The 20,472-nt window shown below is 50.0% G+C and overlaps 1 protein-coding gene across 5 annotated transcripts in view; it reads right to left on the bottom strand.

Annotated features, from left to right (window-relative positions):
• The window catches only part of KSR2 (kinase suppressor of ras 2), a 434,084-nt gene that overhangs the window by 64,267 nt on the left and 349,345 nt on the right, over window positions 1-20,472 (bottom strand). For all 5 annotated transcript variants that reach the window (XM_045042232.1, XM_045042231.1, XM_045042233.1 and 2 more), the window contains exons 10-14: window positions 16,581-16,746; window positions 8,767-8,808; window positions 8,032-8,104; window positions 4,234-4,282; window positions 1,927-2,294 (exon numbers count right to left, since the gene is read on the bottom strand). In XM_045042232.1, coding sequence (XP_044898167.1) covers window positions 1,927-2,294; window positions 4,234-4,282; window positions 8,032-8,104; window positions 8,767-8,808; window positions 16,581-16,746 — 698 coding nt within the window. The remainder of the gene's footprint in view (window positions 1-1,926; window positions 2,295-4,233; window positions 4,283-8,031; window positions 8,105-8,766; window positions 8,809-16,580; window positions 16,747-20,472) is intronic.

Consider the following 20,472-nt stretch of genomic DNA (forward strand, 5'->3'; position numbering starts at 1 on the left):
ACTGGTGGGAGCAGTGGGGCAGAAGGCCAGCGGCATGCACCCCAAGTAAAGGGCTCTGCACGAGAATGATACGTTCTAGATCACAGAGGAGGAAAGGAGTGGTGGCAGGTTTTAGAAGTGGCCACAAACTGTCCCCCTCCCTGCATCTATGTCCCTGTAACGTGACATTGCAAATCCTCCCATGCAGAGGCAGAGTCTGTTTCTTCGTGCTGGGAATCTAGGTTGACCACGCAACCTGGTTTGGCCAATGTGCGTCAGCCAATGCAACACAGAGAGAGGAGGGAAAGGCCCTTGCCCATCAGGGCCTGACCTCTTCCTTCACTTGGAACCCTGAGACCACGATGGGAATGAGCCCAAGCTAGGCTGTTGGGGGATAAGAGACCATGAGGAAGAGAATCGGGGCACGGCGGCTGATAACCTGCCAACCTGCAGACATGTGAATGAGGCCATCCAAGAAGGACCAGCCCCCTGTCTGACCTGCCTGCTGACCACAGACATATCCAAGAGCCCAGCTACTGGGCCTGGCTCAGCACAGAGCTGTCCTTAGAAGAGAGGAAAACTCTGAGTGTTGGGGGTAATTTGTTACTCAGCAAAAGCTTACTGATACACTCACTTCATGGGAACAGCTCAGCCCCTAAATCTGATCTGAGCTGGTTATTTGAGAGCCTCTTCTGTCCTTTTTAGAGTGGAGGATGACCATTTTTACCCTGGTCTAAGGACTGAAGAGCCATCTCCTGAAATCCAATCCTTTGAAAACATTTACCAACTGACACATGGGTTCCAGTCAATCCATCATCTGCATAACCAATGACGACAGACAATAACCCATTTTCTTCTGACCACTGAGATCTCATAAATGGACTCAAGGATGCTCTGTATCACAAGGGAACAGACCCGAAACACACCAGCTCTTCCCTGAGCTCACAGCTCCTGCTACGCACCTGCCGAGAGGAGAGGCTTGCGTGTTTGAGATCTTATCGCTTGAGCCGAGAATGGGAAGCAGACAGCTCCTAAGTGACTCCTGGCATCACAGGCCATACCGAGAACAGCACTGCTGTGGCCAGTCCTGATGCAACAGGAGAACGGCAGCCAAAGGTGAAACACACACCAAAGGATACTTTCACAACTGTTCGACTGAAACCAAAGCTATTTTTTTTTTTCCAATGCCCCACATCACTGGGTGAGGTTAGAGAGCAAGTTCAGGGAAGTTGCTATCATTTGACGTTTTCTTAATGTCAGTTCTCTGTTAATTACCCCTTCTGTGCAGGTATCGACCACGGACCCTGGATATTTAAGATAGCAATGGTAAAGCTCTCCACATGTCATCTGCTGCTTTAACGAAAGCCAGAGTAACAGCTGTCACAATCTTAGTCCAGAATCGGCACAGCAGGGACCGAGGGCCAAATCCAGCTTTTATAAGTAAAGTTTTATTGGCACCCGGCCACGTACATCCACTTACATCTCGTCTGGGGCTCCTTTCCCACCACAGTGGCAGAGTGGAGCAGTTGCTACAGAAACGGTCTGGCCCATAAAGCCACAACTATTCTCTACAGGGCCCTTTACAGAAAAAGTCTGCCGACTTCCGATTTAGCCCAATCCGTTCAATTTACACGTGGAGACAGTGAGTCTCGGCGATATCGTTTCACAAACACTCGGGGCACGGTGGGGGGCGGGGGGTGATCTAGAACCAACTTTCCTAACTTCCATTCAGTGCTCTCCCCGTGGCCCTGCTCTGCCAAAGAGTTTTACCATCAAAAGCACTTCCTGGACTCTCAACTCTTAGAACCACACAATTATGAATCGGTAGAGCTGGAGACGCTCCATTCACCGGAACGACGAGTCAACCGGAAACCCCCACTTCTCGACTCTGCCAGAAGCACAGCTCTGGGGACGGACCCACGGGTGGGGATCCCCGGCAGGACTGACCTGGTGATGATGGCCAGGTGGGGTGGGCTCATGCAGGCACCCATGAAGAGCACCACGTTCTCATGCCGCGTCTGCCTGTAGGCCATCACCTCCCGCTTGAAGGCCTTGAGCTGTTCCTCATTATCCCTCTCGATGTCGATCAGCCGGATGGCCACCTCGCCATGCCAGCGGCCGTGATACACCTGCCCGAAGCGACCCTTTCCAATGAGCTCGCCAATCTCCAGCTGCTCAAAAGGGATGTCCCACTCCTGCAGGAAGATGCTGGTCTGGCTGGCCTTGCGTGGGAAGCTCCGGGCTGAGAGCAGGGACAGGTTCATCTCCTCAAAATCGTCCTCCGACTCCTCGGCCTCGTCGTGGCCCTCTTCATTCTGTGGGCAGAAAGGGGACAGCGGTCAGAGTGGCTCCTGACACTGCCCCGCCTTCCCACGAGGTCCCACTGGGTCCTGTTGGGCAGGTGCAGGTCTAGACACGTCTCTATGTGCATTTTCGGCTGGTGTGCACACAGACCTAGTAGTGCAGGCCATTCTCGTCTAGAATCGTATACAATGAAGGGGCTGAAAGGGAGATCGTGGTAATCCCACGCTCCTGTGCTAAGGGGGAAACTGAGGTTCATGGAAGAGAAATGCTAGGGGGCCACCCATTCCGGTTTGCTGGGACTTTCCTGGTCTGGGCACTGAAAGTCCCCTTGGTGGGGGCACCTGACAGGCTCAGTCAGTACAGCATGCGATTCTTGATCTCAAGGTTGTAAGCTGGAGCCCCACACTGGGTGCAGAGATTACTTAAAGTCCCCTTGGGAAGTCCTTCAGTCCCAGCAAACAGAGTTGACTGGTCACCCTGGGAGATGCCCGGCTCTCTGTCACACAGCCAGGCAGAGCTAGGGTTAAACCTCAGGTGTCTCAACTCCTAATATCCAACGCCCTCCTATTCTACCGCGATGTTTTGGCTTGTCTCCTTACGCGTGTGTGATAAAGGCAACAGGCTAAACTACGTGTGCCTCAGCTGTCTGCACACAACATGTGACGATCCTCAATGGAGAGTGCCTTTTTTATTTCCCCCGGGGAATTTGGAATGGATGAGTCAGAAAAAGGGAGAGGTCACAGCTACTCTGCACGGGCCAGACACCTGGGCTTCCTATGCAGCCGCGAGGGCAGAGAGGCTGGCCGATAGGACGGGCTTTACAATCAGAAGAAGTGAGCGGAAATCTGGCCTCTGTGTGACTTTGGGCAAGCCACGGGACTTCTCTGAGGCTTCCTTTTTCCCGTCATAAAGCGGAGCTGATAAAATCTGCCCCTGGGGATGGTGTGAGGTTTCCCATGACACGAAAGGCTGTTAAGTTCCTTGCACAGACCTGACCACCTGTATGCAACAGCGACCGGGCTTCCTGGGAAAATGCAGATTCCTGGGCCCCACCCAGAGCTGCTCAATCAGAAAGCAGCAGGCCAGGGCCAGAAATTCGCATTTTTATCCAGCACACCCACAGGGCCCCCGGACACTTAGGCGTGACCACCACGATCATTAGCCGCTCAAGGGCCAGGGACCCACCTTCCCAGAATGGGGGCTGGGAGTGTCCTGTCCCATGGCTTCTTTAGCTCCAGTGAGGGAGCAGCAGGCACCCCAGCCAGTGGGGATTCCCAGAGGCTTGGGGGCTGATTAAGCAGCCTGAGGCAGTGGCCCTTTGGCTGGCCGCTGGTCTTCCTGAGCCCAAACCTGAGCAAACTTGCCCCTCGCGGCCCACTCAGGAGAAACAACACAGGAAACACTGGCTTCCCCAGGGATAACTTTTCAACGACCACAATACCTGCCGAAAGGACCTGGTTTTCTCTGGAAACCCTGGCTCTATTCCTTTCAGTTCGGGGCCCACCCGCAGGGCTGAGAGTCCATGGTTCTTACCCAGGACACTTCGTTTATTCCTCCAGAAGTTCTGGCGGATGAGAAGAAGCCCCAGACCATTCTCAAAAGCCTGCCAGGCTCGGTGTCCCCAGGACGCTGCCTCCTCCCACGTGTTCTTTGGAAGGCAGTGGGGCACATCCCCCTTGGTACTCACCTGGCCCTAGGCTGATTTTTCCGCTAAGAATGTAAATCTCTTGCCAACGTGTGCACAGCTAGCTTTTCCGTGATGCGCACCGTATAACGACCCATTAGGCTTGGTGCCGGGAGGGGCCCCTGCTTGTTAGAACGTCCATCAAAGACAGGGCCACCCCACCGCCCGCCGCCCCAAGCCCTCCGCGTCATTAAAGACATCCATCGGCTCTGCCAAGCGCTGGGCAACCCCAGGGAAACAGGTGCATCACTCTCTCCAAATCTCACCTCTGAGGTTGGCTCCAGTTCAATTTGAAGTAATGGATTTCCTTCCAAGCTTTAAAGAAAAGAAAAATAGATGTGACCCTCGCGTGAAAAGGTAGGTCTGTGTGTTGTTTAGCCGCGTATCAAGAGTCCTTGAACGAGAAGCCCTGGCCATCAAGCCTTCATCTCAAAATCCACTTCAACACTTGCGTCGAAACTAATCCATAACCTCCCCATGAAGAAGCGAGGACAAGGACACTGTTTTCAACAGACTTTCTGGGCTGCTCAGGGCTCATTTTTCTTTCTTGCTTTGGTTTCCACTAATCTGGCAGCTTCCTTATAAACTGGCCTAATGCCACGGGTGGAAGAATCCTCAGAACTCTGGGTGTGTGCTAGGAAAGAATGAACAAGACCTCTAACGTTCACTCGGGTTCGGAATCTTCTGGAAGAACCTTAGCGTTCGGGATTACAGGTACACCCCCCCCCCCCGCCCCCTGCTTTTTGAAAGTCGGCACCATGCCGCTTTGCTTTTATGAAAGATCTACACTAGTGTCTGTTTTGCTGACCAAAAGAAATTCCAAGAGGACTTGTGCTTTTGTGGAAAAGGGTGACAAGCGAAAGTTGCCTTCAGCTTTTGCTTTGCCGCGAGCCATTACGGAGGCAGCGGGCACCCTGAGCAGTGTGAGTGATGCCTCCAAGCTCCTTCCCTGGGCACTACCCTCAGCATCTCAGCCTCAAGCCTCCACACCTTTGAGCAGTATCCATGAGCATCTGTGCTTTATCTCGATTTATTTTGTGCATCCGTTAGCAAGAGGCGTCCTAAGGTATCAGAGAAGCCTAAGGGAGAAAGTTCTCAGGTCTGGGGACACCCGCCAATTTTTGCATTATAAATGAATGATAATCGCGTCTTCGCACGACACCATGTTGGCTTATGAAAGGCTTTGTAGGAATGCTCTACTTTCGGATAGTGGGGGAGACCTGCATGTGTCAGGAACGGGGCGAGGCCCTCCGAGGGATACAGAGTCGAAACCTGCGTGGCTCCTGACTTTGGGGACTATTATGTTACTACCGAAGGGACGAAAGCAAGTACGGAGACATCGTGCAGGAAGGCTGAAAGTGACACGGGCCAAAAGTCAGGCATGAACTGAATAGACGGAGCATGATGGAAATTCCCCGGAGAGATTATGGGATGTGGTTTGAAAACTCGCAGTGTTTGAGTTGGCTGGATGTTGCCAATCACGGTGAACCGGGATGCGTGGAGTGAGAACGAACAAAACCGTATCTGGAAGGACTGGAAGACACAGGTGGGAGCACGCGCGCGCGCATGCTTGGGTCCGTGCGCGAGTGTGATGCAGTCTTGAGCTCGTGAGCTGCAGCTGTTCTGAGCGTGGGCGCAGGCTGAGTGCAGGGCTGGGGAGGGATCAGTGTGTTTGCGTGTGTGAGTACTAAGTATAGATTGGGTACTGCGTGGGTATTATGGGATGTGCTCTGTGCAGGGGTTGCTCTGGGCACACGTGAGTTGGGTGCACCCCGTGGGGGATGTGGGGGGCTCACCGTGTGTTGACAGTTGGGTACGTACTGGGGCGTGAGGGGAGTGCTGGAGCACACGGCATGTGACGGGGACGTGGGGGACAGTGTGTGTTAGAGGTGTTTCTGGGGGTGTGTTTTCGGAGTAGAGGAGGTGTATGTGTTTACGGAGTGCAGTGGAGAGACTGTAACTGGGCTGCCGAAGACACAGAACCGGTGGCAGGAAGGAATCACAATGAACACCTCTGGAAGCTTAGCAGGGGCCCCTACCCACCCCCTCACTTGAGGGGCCACCGCTCTCCTAACCCTGAGACCCCAAGAGGCTGCTGACCCTGCAGACAGAGCCAACCCACTTCCGGGAGGGGCTCTTGGCCAGAGGGAGTCTGAGAGGCTGCAAGAACGAAAGGGGGAGAGAAGGGTGGGTCACAAAGTGCCCTCTGCTTTCCTATCAACCAATCATTTACGGCCCGGCCGGCCCCGGGAACATCTGCCGGGAACTTGGCATTTTGGGGAGATCCGGGTGGAGCAAGGCAGCTGGAGTCCCTCCTCACCCAACAACAAACCAGGCAGCCTTCCTCTGCCTGCATCAAGGCGTGATTACAGTCACTGGGCGATTAAATTACTTCTTCCTGTGAAGTGTTAGTGGCCGTCACTCCATGCACTTTTAAGCAGACCGCAAGCAGCTACCGACGCCGTATTTCGCGGGCGCTCCCCGACTGCCAGTTAATGACCCGGAGTTCGTCTTGCACACATTGTGGAACTGGCTTATGTGCGGCAGAGGAACGGCCCGGAGCTGGAAGTCAGCACCATCTCCCTGGCAAACTGCTGCCCCCTTGATTTCACGGATGTACCACCTGGGTCTTTAACAAAGTCCGCAACATGGGGCAGGAAGGGCGCGGCAGTTAGGGGGGAGGCAGAGGAACAACCAAATGGGCAAAAGCGTGAGTTGGGAAACCGGTCGGATCGAAATTAGGTCTCCAGCATGCCCTACGCTTGGGCCACCGGCCGAAGAAGTTAAGTCAAGGAAGGTGGTTTCACTGCGGCTGCACAAACAATACCCCACCTAGAAAGAGAGTGTGTGTCCCAAGGACGCCAAAGGTGCCACGTACAGAGACGTTCACTGCAGTGCTGTTGACAACAGTGAACTATGGGAAGATAGGAGGTCTGGCAAGAGGGAAATGGTTAAGGCCATTGTTCTACATCGATAATAGTATTTTACAGCCATGGAGACCAAGGTCAATGAAGAGTCTGAGATCACATGAAAAATGCAATGCTATAGCTTTTTTAAGGGATAACAAAGCAGGCTGGAAAGGGCATATGTCATGAGTCACAAGTATATAAAAACACGAGAGACAGAGCACACATCAAAATTCTAAGGGTGATATGATTATGAGTGATTAGTTTCCCTGTTTTTTTTTTTTTTTTTTTTTTTTACAGAACAGTCCACATTTCCCAAAATTAGTTTGTATTATTTTTATAATGGTATAAACCAGGGGCCAGAAAACTTGGTCTGTAAAGGGCCAGAGAGTAAATCTTTTAGACTTTGCAGGTCGTATGGTCTCTGTTGGGAACGATTCAGCTCTGCTGTAGTCTGAGAGCCACCAGAGATAGTATGTCGTAAACAAATGGGCATGGTTGTGTTGCGATAAAACTTTATTTATAATTTTTTTAATGTTTATTTATTTCTGAGAGAGAGAGAGACAGAGTGTGAGTGAGGGAGGGGCAGAGAGAGAGGGAGACACGGAATCTGAAGTGGCTCCAGGCTCCGAGCTGTCAGCACAGAGCCCGACGCGGGGCTCAAATTCACCATGAGATCATGACCTGAGCCGAAGACAGACACTCAACCGACTGAGCCACCCAATAAAACCTTATTTATAAAAACAAGGGGCAAACAGGATTTGTCCCATAGACTGTAGTTTGCTGATCCCTGGTATCAGCCTCAATTATTCTTTTTAAAGGGAGGGACAATGACGTAGAATGACCGTTCTTTCATTAAGTTCTAGCTATTACCGAAAGTTAGCTTTCTGATCATAGAAAAGTCTGGGGACCCTGAGGAAACGGTCCAGCCCCTGGAAATCACACTTGACAAGCAGGGTCAGGACACAAAGCACAGACGACTTGTTGGGCCTAGGCTGAGGGAGGCTGACATCCTCTCCCCCTCCTTGAGTCATTCCCCGTGTCTCTCTCTCCCTCAGTATCCCACCCCATCAATTCCAGGACCAGGAAGACAGAAGACAGTGACCCTGAGCAGACTGAAGACCCAGGACAGGAGAAGGAGGTCTCTGTTCCACTTACATTGGATTCGAGGTCACCGGATGCAGGATGACCTGGGGCGCCCGGGTCGGCGTCTCTGGCACTGGCACTACATCTGAGAGGCAGACGTGAGAGTCAGAAATCCAACATGGAGTCCACAGTCTCCCCCCAAAGACCTAACTGCTGGGAGATGGGGCAGCTAGTAACCTCTCACCAGATCATGGTGCCCCTGGGGCTGGCCAGTCCCCTCTGCCCCTTCCTCAATCACTTGCGCTTTTCCTGCTCAGAAGCACCAGGGTTCTAAGATGACATCCTGAACCAAATGCCCCACTCTTGACTAGGGGGCTGCCAGAACCCCAAGCCTCTGACCCGAAGCATCCACTGGTCACCTCCGAATCACCCCCCAACTCCTGAGTTCTCTCTGGGATGGTGAGGCCACTTGGTTTCACGTCTCCCAGTGCCCAACTCACCTCTGACCACCTCTCCCCTGCCACGTGGGCTCTGGACCCCTCCTTACCCTGGCCTGTCCTTCTATTGCAGACCACCTCCTCAGGCCTTGCCCTTGAGCCTTGGGATCTCCTTGGTACCACTGTGCCCTTGGGGCCTCCCAGTCTTTCCTTTTCCACCTCTGCGTCCCACCATTATCCTGGGGTCTAGTGGTCCCACCGCCATCCTCTTAGAGCTCGCCCATCCCCACAACCTTCGCCTTCATCCATTCCAGCAACCCACGCACCTCAGCAGGCTCGTTCAGAAGGGCCTGAGCGTGCACGGACTCACCTGGGAAGATGAACTGCTGTTTGTACTTGTAGTAGTGGGACGCTGGCAAAAGAATGAAAATACCAACGTGAGCACTGCCCCGAGCTGTCCCTGCAAGTCACAGATTGGGTTCCCACAGCCACCACATGGGTTCCCTGCCCACCCTCGAGCGGTTCCAGATTTCTGCAGACCTTCTGAATGACAAGGGGCTGAGAGCATGTATAAAGGAAGCAGAGCTCTGGACATCCAAGCCAACCCTCCCACGGGCAGCTCCCGGAGAACAGAGAGTCACCCAGAGCACAATCCCATTTTTGTTAACTGCACAGGGACACATACACACAGAGAAAAGTCTGTGAAACCATAATCTAAAATAGTCATTTTTTCCCCTCTTTGATTACAGACGCTTTCAAAAAATCCTTTAGGACACAATGAGATATCGTCTCACGCCTGTTAAGATGTCTACTATCAAAAAGAGAAAAGAGAAGTGTGGTGAGGGGAAGGAGAAAGGGGAAAGAGTGGGGTGCTGTGGGTAGGAATGCAAACTGGCACAGCCATTGGGAAAAACAGCATGGGGGTGCCGCAAAAAAAAATAGCACTACCACGTGATCCAGCTTCTGGGAATATATCCGAAGGAAACGAAATCACTATTCCTGGAACGATAATCCGCACCCCCGTGTTCACTGCAGCATTATTTACAAGAGCCAAGACATGGAAGCAACTCAAGGGTCCACTGATGGGTGAACGGATAAAGCAAATGGTACACACACACACACACACACACACACACACGTACACATGTACATACAATGGAATGCTATTCAGTCTTAAAAAAAAGAAGGAAATCCTGCCATTTGCAACATGGATGGACCTCAAGGGCACCGTGCTAAGTGAATTAAGTCAGACAGAGAAAGATACTGTATGAGATCACGTAACATGCGGAATTTGAAAAAAAAAAAATTCATAGAAACAACCAGATGGGTTAGGGAACAGGCTGAAGCTGGTCAAAAGGTACAGACTTCCAATCAGAAGACAAATGAAGTCCTGGCAAGGTAACGCACATCATAGTGACTACAGTTCACAATTACTGTTCTGTATCTTTGAAAGTTGCTGAGGGTAGATCTTAAAAGTTCTCATCACAAGGAGGAAAATTTGTAACTGTGGGTGGTGATGGATAGAAACTTGGACTGTGGTGATCATTTCCCAGCACACATATGTATCAAGTCATTACCTTGTGCGCCTTAAGCATATACAATGTTACATGTCAATTACATCTCAACAAAATTGGGAAACTATGCATTTCCTGTGTTTTTCAAATTTTCTACATTGAGCATTGTATTAGTTTTCCTGTTGCTGCTGTAACAAATTATGACACACTTGGTGGCTTAAAATAGCACATTTATCTTCTTATAGTTCTGGAGGTCGGAGGCGCTGGAATAAGTCACAAGGGGCTAAAAGCAAGGTGTCGCCAGGGCTGGTTCTTTCCAGAAGCTCCAGAGGAGAATCCATGCCTTGCCTCTTCCAGCTGTTAGAGCCTGCCTGCACTTCTTGGCTCTGAGCCCACGACTCTAGTCTCTGCTCCCCCTGTCCTGACATCACCTCCTACCGTCTCTGACCTTCTTGTCTCCCTCTTATAAGGACCCTTGTGGTTACATTTAGGATCCATCTGGATAATCCAGGGTAATCTTCCCACCTCAGGATCTGTAACTTAATCATCCCTGCAAAGTCAAGTCACCTATAAAGTCACAGATCCACAGATTCTGGGGTTAGAGTGTGGTGAGTTTGGGGGTACCATTATTCTGCCTACCACAAGCATGGGTTAATTTCTGTATTTAGGGAAAAAAGAAATTTCCTCAGCTTCACTGCTGATTCACCCACAATTCATTTTACTCCCAGTCCCAGTTCCAGACATCCCCGAGGTTTCTAATGTTACCCCTTACTCCTGTGGGGTGGAGGGCCTGGAGCAGGGGTGGGGGACAAGGGTATCGTGGGCAGTGGAGAGGCCACACTGAGCAGGAATGGGGTCAGATAGGAGTCCAAACTGGTGAACGTGCTTCCAGAAGCAATTTTATTACCCGCAGGGACAGGACTCACCAAGCTGACTCACCAAGCATTACTGCAGTGGTTCAGAGGCTGGGGCCAGGGGTTGACAAGCCGTGGCCCAGGGGCCAAATCTGGACCGTCACCTGCTTTTGTCCATAAAGTTTTACTGGAACACAGTCACATTCATTCATTTGCATGCTGTCTCCGGCTGCCGACATGCTATGACGTCAGAGCTGAATATTCGCAACAACAGAGACTATATGGCCCACAACATCTAAAATATTACCATCTGGCCCGTGATAGAAAAAGTTTGTTGCCTTCCGGTTTAAAGCAAAGATGAGCTGGACAGCAGGAGTGGGAGGCTGATCCTGTAGGGCTGAATCCTCACTCTTCCTTTGGCTGTTTGTAAAAGCTTGGGCAACTCTCTCCGAGTCTCAGTTTCCACGGGATAATCACAGTCTTTCCCTCGCAGGGCTGAGATCATCATTCCATGAGGTAAGAGTGCACAGTGGTGCTGAATAAGCATTCGCTGCAGCGAATAAGCCAATATCTTTCTAAGCTCTCTTAATAAACAGACAAGAATGATTTATAATTAAGAGAAAATCGGTTTCAAAGAGCGAAGTCATTAGCTGCCCCCGAGGCTGGAACTGATTTATTAACTCCCCAGGACAGAGAGGGGCCTGGTACCAGTGGGTGCACAACTCGTGTTTATTCAATTAATCAACTCTCTCCTAGCACAGCAATCCCCAAATATCCCAGATAGTTGGAATCCAAACGGATGCATTTCCTGATTCTGGAAAATGAGGTGTCCAGGGTGAGAAGCAACTCAGTCAAGGTCACAGAGCAAAGCTTTAAAACAAAACCAACCTCCAGGACTTCAAGGACCTTTCTTTCTTCTGTTAGATAACTTAGGTTTTGTTTTTTTGTTTTTTCATCGCACGCAGTCAACAAGAGGCTAAAATTCAAAAAGAGAAAACTACCCAGGGTTCTCAAGAAGCTTAGCTGATCTCTTCCCTCCCCAGCGGGGACGGGGGATTCGGTGTCTGCAGCAAAGGACAGCCAGCAGTGACATTCTTTTATGGAGCGGCAGCTGGGTGAGGGACAGCAAAAACCGCTCTGACAAGGGACAGGGGTCAGGCAAAGGGACACTGGCGAAGGTCTCCACGCACAGAGCCAGCCCCCTCCCTCCTCAACCCCTCCGTGTGCCAGAGAACAGCTCGTTCCTGATGATGAATCCGAGTGGCTCCTGACTCCCTGGCATTGACGAGGTCTTGGGAACTGGGAGTCCTCAGGTGGCTGGAGGCCAGAGAGATACGCAGGCCACTTTGAAGGCACTTCACTTCTACCCCGAAACCCTCCTTCCCTCCTTCCTTCCCTAAGGCCTCCCCCCAAAGCAGCCTGGATCGTCTTCCAGAAGGAAGGATGGAGGGTAAGTCATCTTCTGCCTACACCCTTTAAATAAAATCTGGATTCCTGCCGTGGCCCTGCAAGGCCCGGCCAAGCCTCATCCCTGTAGCTCTGAGTCCTACCTGGTGCCACTTTTCCCTTAGTCACGGCATTCGGGCCACGGGGACATTTTTGCAGCTCTTTCCTGGGGCAGGGCCTTTGCACATGCTCCCCTCCCTCTGCCCAGCCAACTCTCCCCCATCTTCAGAACTCAGACACCTCGGACCCTTCAACCTCAACTTGCTCTCCTCTTGAACTTGCTGTATGGCTGCTGTACCGCCATTCTTTCCCTTCATGGCACTTGGTGCAACTCATTTCAGGTGTGCGTCTGTGTGGTTAACCCGTCTCTCCCGCGAAGCTATAGACTCCACGAGAACAGGGGCTGTGGCAGGCCGAGTGAGGCCGCTCTGCCCAAGACGTCCACATCCTAATCCCTGGAGACTGTGACTACATCCGCTTCCATGACAGGGGTCCTTCCAAGAGGGAGGCAGACGGGTCAGAGTTAGAGAGTCAGAGACGCGATCACGGAAACAGAGGTGGGAGTGCGGTGGAGCCGTGTGCAAAGGAACGCAGGCAGCCGCTGGAGGCTCAGGAAAGGCAAGGAAGTGGATTCCTCCCTAGCACCTCAGGAGCAACCAGCCCTGTGGACACCAGTGAAACGATTTTGGACTTGGGGCCTCCATCACTGTAAGATAGCCCTTCTGGGCTGGTTTTTTTTTTTTTAATATATGAAATTTATTGTCACATTGTTTTCCATACAACACCCAGTGCTCATCCCAAAAGATACTTCTGGGCTCTTTTAAGCCACTAAGCTTGTGATGATTTGTTACAGCAGCCATTGGAAACTCAAACAGGGCATGTCTGGTGTGCATACGGCTCTATACCTAGTGCCTTGTATACCACGGGTACATAGTAGATGTTCAATAAACATGTCTTATGATGGATGCAGTCTGAGGGCCAGGAAACGACTTGAAGAGAAAAATCCGCAGCCTTGGGCAGTGCATGAATTTCAAGTCATTCACTCGCTCATTCATTCATTCATTTGAGAAAACCCCCATTTAATTAGTGCCTTAAGCTGTAGGCAATGTGCTGGCCTTCCGGTGTAGAAGCGTGAATGAAGCAGACATGTTTCCCAGTCTCACGAAGCTGATAATTCTGATTGTCACAGAGGACACGGACACTAAATAAGTTAATAAATGAACAAAATCATGGTAGGGAAGGAGCACTGTGGAGTATAAAGACGGAATCAGGGCAGAGTGAAGGGAGGAAGCACACCCATAAGCCACCTGCCATGTCAAACATGGCCCCAGAATTCAGAAGCAAGTGGCGGAGAACAAGGAGGTCAATCATAAATCCTACCAAGCCTGTACCTTCGTTTTCCAACTAAAAACCCTTCTTCCGTATGTCCTGAGGTCAACATGTGAGCCAGGTGCCTGTTAACCCCATAGACCCTTCTGGAAAAGCATGTTCTAGGTATCAGTCAATGCTGAGAACATTATGATGCCTAGGTATTAGCCAGAATAGTCTTCAAAAACCCAACATTTGGCAGGGAACCATAACCACAGCTGCCTTTCCCATCAACAGAGGCTTGTAGTCAAGGGTGTGACGGGTGACTAGGACCTTGTGTGAACAAGACAGGCACTTGTCATTCTGAGGGAATTTTGCTAAAACCTCCTAAGTCAAGGGAGAAGGTCTGGCTGCTCTTCTGGAAGGTCCCACTTTGTTTTCCACTTCAATATCGCATTTTGTGATTATTGTTCAATTATAAAACGGGTGCGTTCCTTGGTACTCTATACACTGTAGCAATGCATAAAATAAAATTTTTCTTCTTAGAAACAGCTGCCAGGAAGTTCTTGCAGGCTTTTTTGTGCATATACAAATAGACAAGTATATATACACATGCGTATAAACATACGACTATATATAATTATTTTAGAATAAATAGGATTTTATTATACCAACTGCTTTGCAAATCACTTGTTTTCCCACTTACAACACATTGTGGACACCTTGCATGTCAGGATATCCACAAAGAACCACCCCATTCTTTTTAAGGGTGGCTGAATATTTGGTTATGTAGATATATTACACTGTATTCAACCATTCCTCTCTTGATTGTATTTAACCATTCCCCACTTGGGTTGAGTCCAAAGTTTTCACTATCTCAATGAAATCCTTACGTACAGATCCCTGTACCCTATGTGAGCATATCTGTATATAAAATCCTAGAAGTCATATCACTGGTCCACGGAATGTACCTATAAAACTTTGACAGACAATGTGAAATTACCTCCTCAAAAAGGATTAATTCGATCCCTGCTCTGAATGCCAGGGTATGTGAGGATTTCATCTTGATTTCCACAATTCGGATTACGCCCCTATTAATTAGCAGTGATGATGAGAAACGCCAGAAATGGTAGCCATGGCAATTTGTTATGTTTATGTAATAATGGAGCCAGCTGGCATGTGTCAAGACCTTCAGCGAGACACTCGCTCTGCTCAACTCGGTACATGTATGATGAGGTGTGGTCCTTCCACGATTCTATGGAGTAGATGCCTTTATCATTATCCCCATTTTACAGATGAGGAAACAGAGGCACACAGAGGTAACTGGTTTGCTCCAGCACAACGCCGAGACTGAGCGGTAGAGCTGGGATTTCAACCCAAGCAGCCCAGCTCCAGAGCTCATACTCCTAACTGCTGTTCTAAAGTGCCTGCCCTCGGAGGACCCCTCAGCCCACACCCCAAATGACGTCACTGTCATGAGATGCTCTGGAGTAGGTGCGGATCACTGGCAGGCTAGCAGCAGACGGGCAAGGACCCGTCCTCGGGGACCCTGCCCCAAAGAGTGAGGGAGCTAAGGGAAACAGTGATCACCCCGGGTTAGCCAGGTCTCTCACCAGCAGAGTCCTCTAGGGACAGAAAGAGCTGTGGCACTCTGACATACAGGTCTCCCCTCAGAGGTCCCCTCCCAGCCCCTGGCCCATAAGGAAGCTGTGCAGCAGTTTCCGGGGAAATTCCCTGAAGTCAGTGTCTGGGAATGGGATGGAGCAGGGGTAAGAAAGCGCCCAGACCCGCTTCCCCCCAGGTTTGGGGCAGAGGGAGGGTCATGGAGTGTCAAAGCGCCCTTCTTGCATTTGCCCCCTTCCAGTGAAGCAGAAATGGACCATCCTGCAGGTGGCAGGGGGAGCACCCAGTCCGTGGACACAGCAGGTGGTTTTTGCCTAACTGACTCTGGGAGGCACTCACTGGAATGATTCCAGCTGGTGACTCACATTATGGTCCTTGGTGGCTGCCCAGTGAGTGAGTGGTCCTCATACCAGACAGATACAAGACTTCCTCAGGCTTGAACGTAACCAAAAATTCCCAATCTTGTAAGACTTCAAAATGTGCCCTCCTCCTATGGACTTAGCCCAGATCAAAACAATGAGGGTAGGTGACAGCTTGTCCTTAAACGGGTAGTTGTATCTGGGTTTGGCCAGGTGTGGGTTTGGGCCTTCATCTGCCTACTGGTCACTCCGTCATGGCTGATGAGGCTTGGAAGTGTGACCCGTGACCGCAGGACCTGGAATTTTTCCCTCTGCATGAAACCTGCAGGCTTAGGTGGAAATCAGTCCCTAGATCAGCACTGTCCAGTGGAACTTTCAGCGATGATAAAAATGTTCTATGCTTGCACTGTCCAATACGGCAGCCATCAGCCACCAGTGGCTAATGGGTAATTAAAATGTGGCTATCGTGGCTGAGGAATTAAAATTTTAACTATATTTAATTTTAATTCATTTCAATTTAAACGGCCACAGGGGGCTAGAGAGTACCAGAGGGAACAACGCCGTTCTAGACTCTGGTTCCATGGCCAAGTCAGACCTCATCCCACCGGCCTCCTTCCTGACATCAGCTGTGGTGCTGCAAATATGGCTGAGCTAGAAAATCCTTAGGGCCCTAGAAGAGGAAGTGGGCTGGAAAGGACCTCAGAAGAGGTAGGAAGACTCTTAGGTCTGGCCCACCTGAGCAGAGAAAGATCTCTTTCTTAAGTCGAATGACAAAGGAGGCCAAGAAGCCAAAACATCTCATGAGTGGCTTCTCCAGCATCTCATAGCCCGGTGCACAGTCTCAGATCCACAGCTAGGTACTCTGGAATTTATGAGTTGGGAGAACCTTCTGGATCCTCTCATCCATCTCATCCTCTGAGATCAGATAAAGTAATATGTTGTGACTGACCTGAACATAGTAAGACTCACCCGCATCTCTTCAACCCATCGCCTTTAAGCGTGGACCGGCTGGAAACGGCTCTGGTTCGAACCCAACCTCCCCCTCCCGCGGTCCCCGCAACTCCCCAAGTGCAAAGGTACCTGGCAGGTTGAAGTTCTTCTGCCTTGTGCACTGTGGGGAAGGGTGCAGGGGAGAAGGCGGCGTGGCACTGGGAGGGAGGGGGGGTGCTGGCGAGGAGGGCGTGGAGGACGTCGTGGATGAGGGGTTGCTGCTCGAGTCCGGCTGGTAAGGGACAGGGATGTGGTCCTGCGGAAAGAAAACAGGGCAGGGGACAGGGGCAGGCAGAGATGCAGAGACACATGAGTGAGAGTGAGCAAGCAGGAAGGAACCCCACCCCGGCATCCTTAGTCCCCCCCTTTCCTCAGCCACCAGAACCTTCCAAAGTCCCACCTGCTTCATCATCCCCACCTGCAATCTGGGTTGCATCCAGCTGTGGAAGGAACAGTTTCTGGCATCAATTTCCTGTCCGCTGTTTGGACTCCGGACTGAAAGGTTACCACATAATGAAAGCCACGGAGGCGACAGCCAAGCTCCCTGTGCCTTTTTGATTTTGGAAAGTCCCACGCCGAGGTGCCCAGAGTGCTCTTTCCATCCTAACACCTCTCCTCCCAAGTGTTTATTAAAGAATCGACAGCCTGGCCGCTCCAGAGAGAATGCGAAAGCATCTTCCCTCACGTGTCAGGCGGAGCCGGCGTGGCCTCTGCTGGGCCCCGAACCTGCTCTAAGCAAACCCGAAGACGGAACCCCCGAGTGCACCCTCAGAAGGGCCCTGGCGGCGGTGGGATCGGGAGCAGGCTAGTGGCTTGAATGGTGTCCCTCCAAAGACCTGCCCCCTGGGAAACTCAGAACGTGAGCCTATCTGGAAAAAAAGGTCTTTGCAGATGTCATTAAGGTACAGATCTCAAGAGGAGATCATTCTGGATTCAGGTGGGTCCTGAATCCCATTCCAGGTGCCCTTATAAGAAATGGAAAATGAGAGACACACACAGAGGAAAAGACCCCATGAAGACAGAGATGAGACTGGATTGTCGCATCTATAAGCCAAGGAACACTTAGGATTGCCAGAGCCACCAGAGGTTAGGGAAGAGGCATGGAATGGATCCTCGCTCAGAGCCTCCAAAAGGAACCAATCCCACACTAACACCTTGTTTTCAGACTTCCGGCCTCCAGAACTGCGAGGGGGAAAAAAGGTCTGTTGTTTAAGCTGCCCAGTTTGTGGTCATTTGTTAAGGCAGCCCCAGGAAACTAAAACCAGCAGGAGCCCGAGTCAGGCAAACCCAGATTCAAATCCCATAGCCACCCCTTCCCCATACATTCTGGACAAAACGCTTAACCTCTCCATCCCTCAGTTTTGCCTCCTGTAAAGTGGGAATAATGCCAGCAAACCTCAACATCATATAAAAGGGATTCCTGCCTCTCAATCCCAGCATCGCTGGAACTTTAATCTGTCCACTCACAAGACAGTGGTCACGTGGTCCCTCTATTACTCAGAGGTCCATCACTCTGACTGGTTCCGGGTGCCTGGGGATGGTTTTGTAGGACCTGGTTATTTTACAACAGGTATGTTTACCTGCCAAACTCCAGAGTCAGTGTGAGAAACACCAACCAGCATAGGAGGGCAAGAAGGGGGACAGGAAACGGGCATTCTCCATCAGATGCCCAATGGGTGCCTATGCTGTGATGTCACCCTCCCAGAGCCCACTCACTCCCCCTGCCTCCAAGTAAGTGACTTCACTTCTGGGAATTTCAGTCTCTCCTTGTCCCTCACACGGGCTAAGAACACCCACCTGCTGGGTCCGCTGTGAAGTTTCAATGAGGTTATGAATGTACCTACACCCCTCCCACTGGGCTGAGGCACTTTGTTGTCAACCAATGGTTGTGATTATGTTGACGACATAATTTGCAACTGAGCTTTTTATTTGGGATAACTGTGGATTCACATGCAGTTTCTTTAAAGTTTATTTATGGGGGGGGTGGTAGAGAGGGAATTCCAAGCAGGCTCTGAGCTGTCAGCACAGAGCCCAACGTGGGGCTCGATCTCATGAACCATGAGATCATGACCTGAGCCAAAACCAAGAGTTGGACGCTTGACTGAGCCACTCAGGTGCCCCCATACGCAGTTTTAAGAAGTAGTAGAGATCTGGGGTGCCTGGGTGGCTCAGTCAGTTGAGCATCCAACTTCAGTTCAGGTCATGATCTTGAGGTTTGTGAGTTTGAGTCCCGCATCAGGCTCTGTGCTGACAGCTCAGAGCCTGGAACCTGCTTTGGATTCTGTGTCTCCCCCTCTCTGCCTCTCCCCCACTTGCATTCTGTCTCTCTCAAAAATAAATAAATTGGTTTTCAAAAAAAGAAGTAAGGGAGATCTCATGCAGGCTTCACCAGCTTTCTCTGATGTTTGCATCTTGCAAAATGATAGCACAATATCACAACACAGATGGCGAGCGGATACAGTCCACATACAGAACATTTCCACCACCCCAGGTAGCCACCCCACTTCCTTCTCTGTCTCCTCACATGCCTCCCTCCCATCTTTAACCCATGGCACCACTAATCTGTTCCCCATTTCTATAATTTTGTCATTTCAAGAATGCTCTATGCATGGAATCATCCAGTATGGAACCTTTTTGGATTGGCGCTTTTTTTCCCCACTCAGAAAAATTATCTGGAGATGCATCCAAGTTGTTGAATGTACCAATAGTTTGTTCCTTTTGATGGCTGAGTAGTATTTCATCACATGGATGTACCACAGTGTGTGTGACCATTCGCCCATTGAAGGACAGCTGGGTTGTTTCCCCTCCGTGGCTACTGTGGATAAAGCTTCTATGAACATTCAGGTATAGGTTTTGTATGAACAAATGTTTATTTCTCTGGGATAAACGCCCAGGAGTGCAATTTCTTGACAGCACATAAACTGCTATGCTTAGTTTCAGTTTTGTATTTTTGTATTTTTATATTTTAATGTTTATGTATTTCGGAGAGAGAGACAGAGAGTGAGTGGGGGGAGAGGCAGAGAAGAGGAGACGCAGAATCCGAAACAGGCTCCAGGCTCCGAGCTGTCAGCACAGAGCCCGACAGGAGGCTTGAACTCATGAACTGTGAGATCATGACCTGAGCCGAAGTTGACTGCCCAACTGACTAAGCCACCCAGGCACCCCAGTCATGTTTAGCTTTTAAAGAAGAGGCAAAAACCATTCTCCAGAATGGGTACACTATTTTACACCAACAATGTATGAGTGACTGATTTTCTCTGCATCCTAGCCAATGTTTGGTATTGTCACTATTTTTTATTTTAGCCATTCTGATAGTACAGTGACATTTCACAGTAGTTTTAATTTGCATTTTAATGGCTAATGATATTGAACATCTTTTCATGTGTTTACTTGCCATCTGTATATCCTCTTTGGTCTTGATTACTGTTAACTATATAATAAGCTTTGAATTTGGGCAGACTGATTCCTCCCACGTTATTCTTTTTCAAAACTGTTTTTAGTTATTCAAGTTCCTTTACCTTTTCATATAACATTTAGAATAATTTTGTCTTCATCTACAAAAAAAATATTTTGCTGGGATTTTGATAGCAATTGGGCATCAATTTTGAGGAGAACTGACATCCTAACTATGTTGCATCTTCCAATCCATGAACATGGTATGCGTATCAGCTTCTAAATCAGAAAAACGGGAACAGGGGTTTATGTCTTTTGCCCATTTTGAGAAGTTTTTACCCATCATTTCTTGGAGAATTTTTTCAGCCCTGCCCTCTTTATTCTTTCCTTCAGCACTCTGATGACACCAATGTTGGACCTTTTATTATTGTCCCAAGGGTCCCTGAGGTCCTACTCATTTTTTTTTTTAGTCAATTGTCTTTCTGTTATCCAGACTGTGTAATTTATACTGTTGTATCTTCAAGCTCACATATTCTTTCCTCTGTCCCTCCATTCTGTCACCGAGTCTCCCCACTGAGTTTTTACTTTT

This window comes from Felis catus, chromosome D3 (assembly GCF_018350175.1).
Source record: "Felis catus isolate Fca126 chromosome D3, F.catus_Fca126_mat1.0, whole genome shotgun sequence".
In the NCBI taxonomy this organism is placed as follows: domain Eukaryota; kingdom Metazoa; phylum Chordata; class Mammalia; order Carnivora; family Felidae; genus Felis; species Felis catus.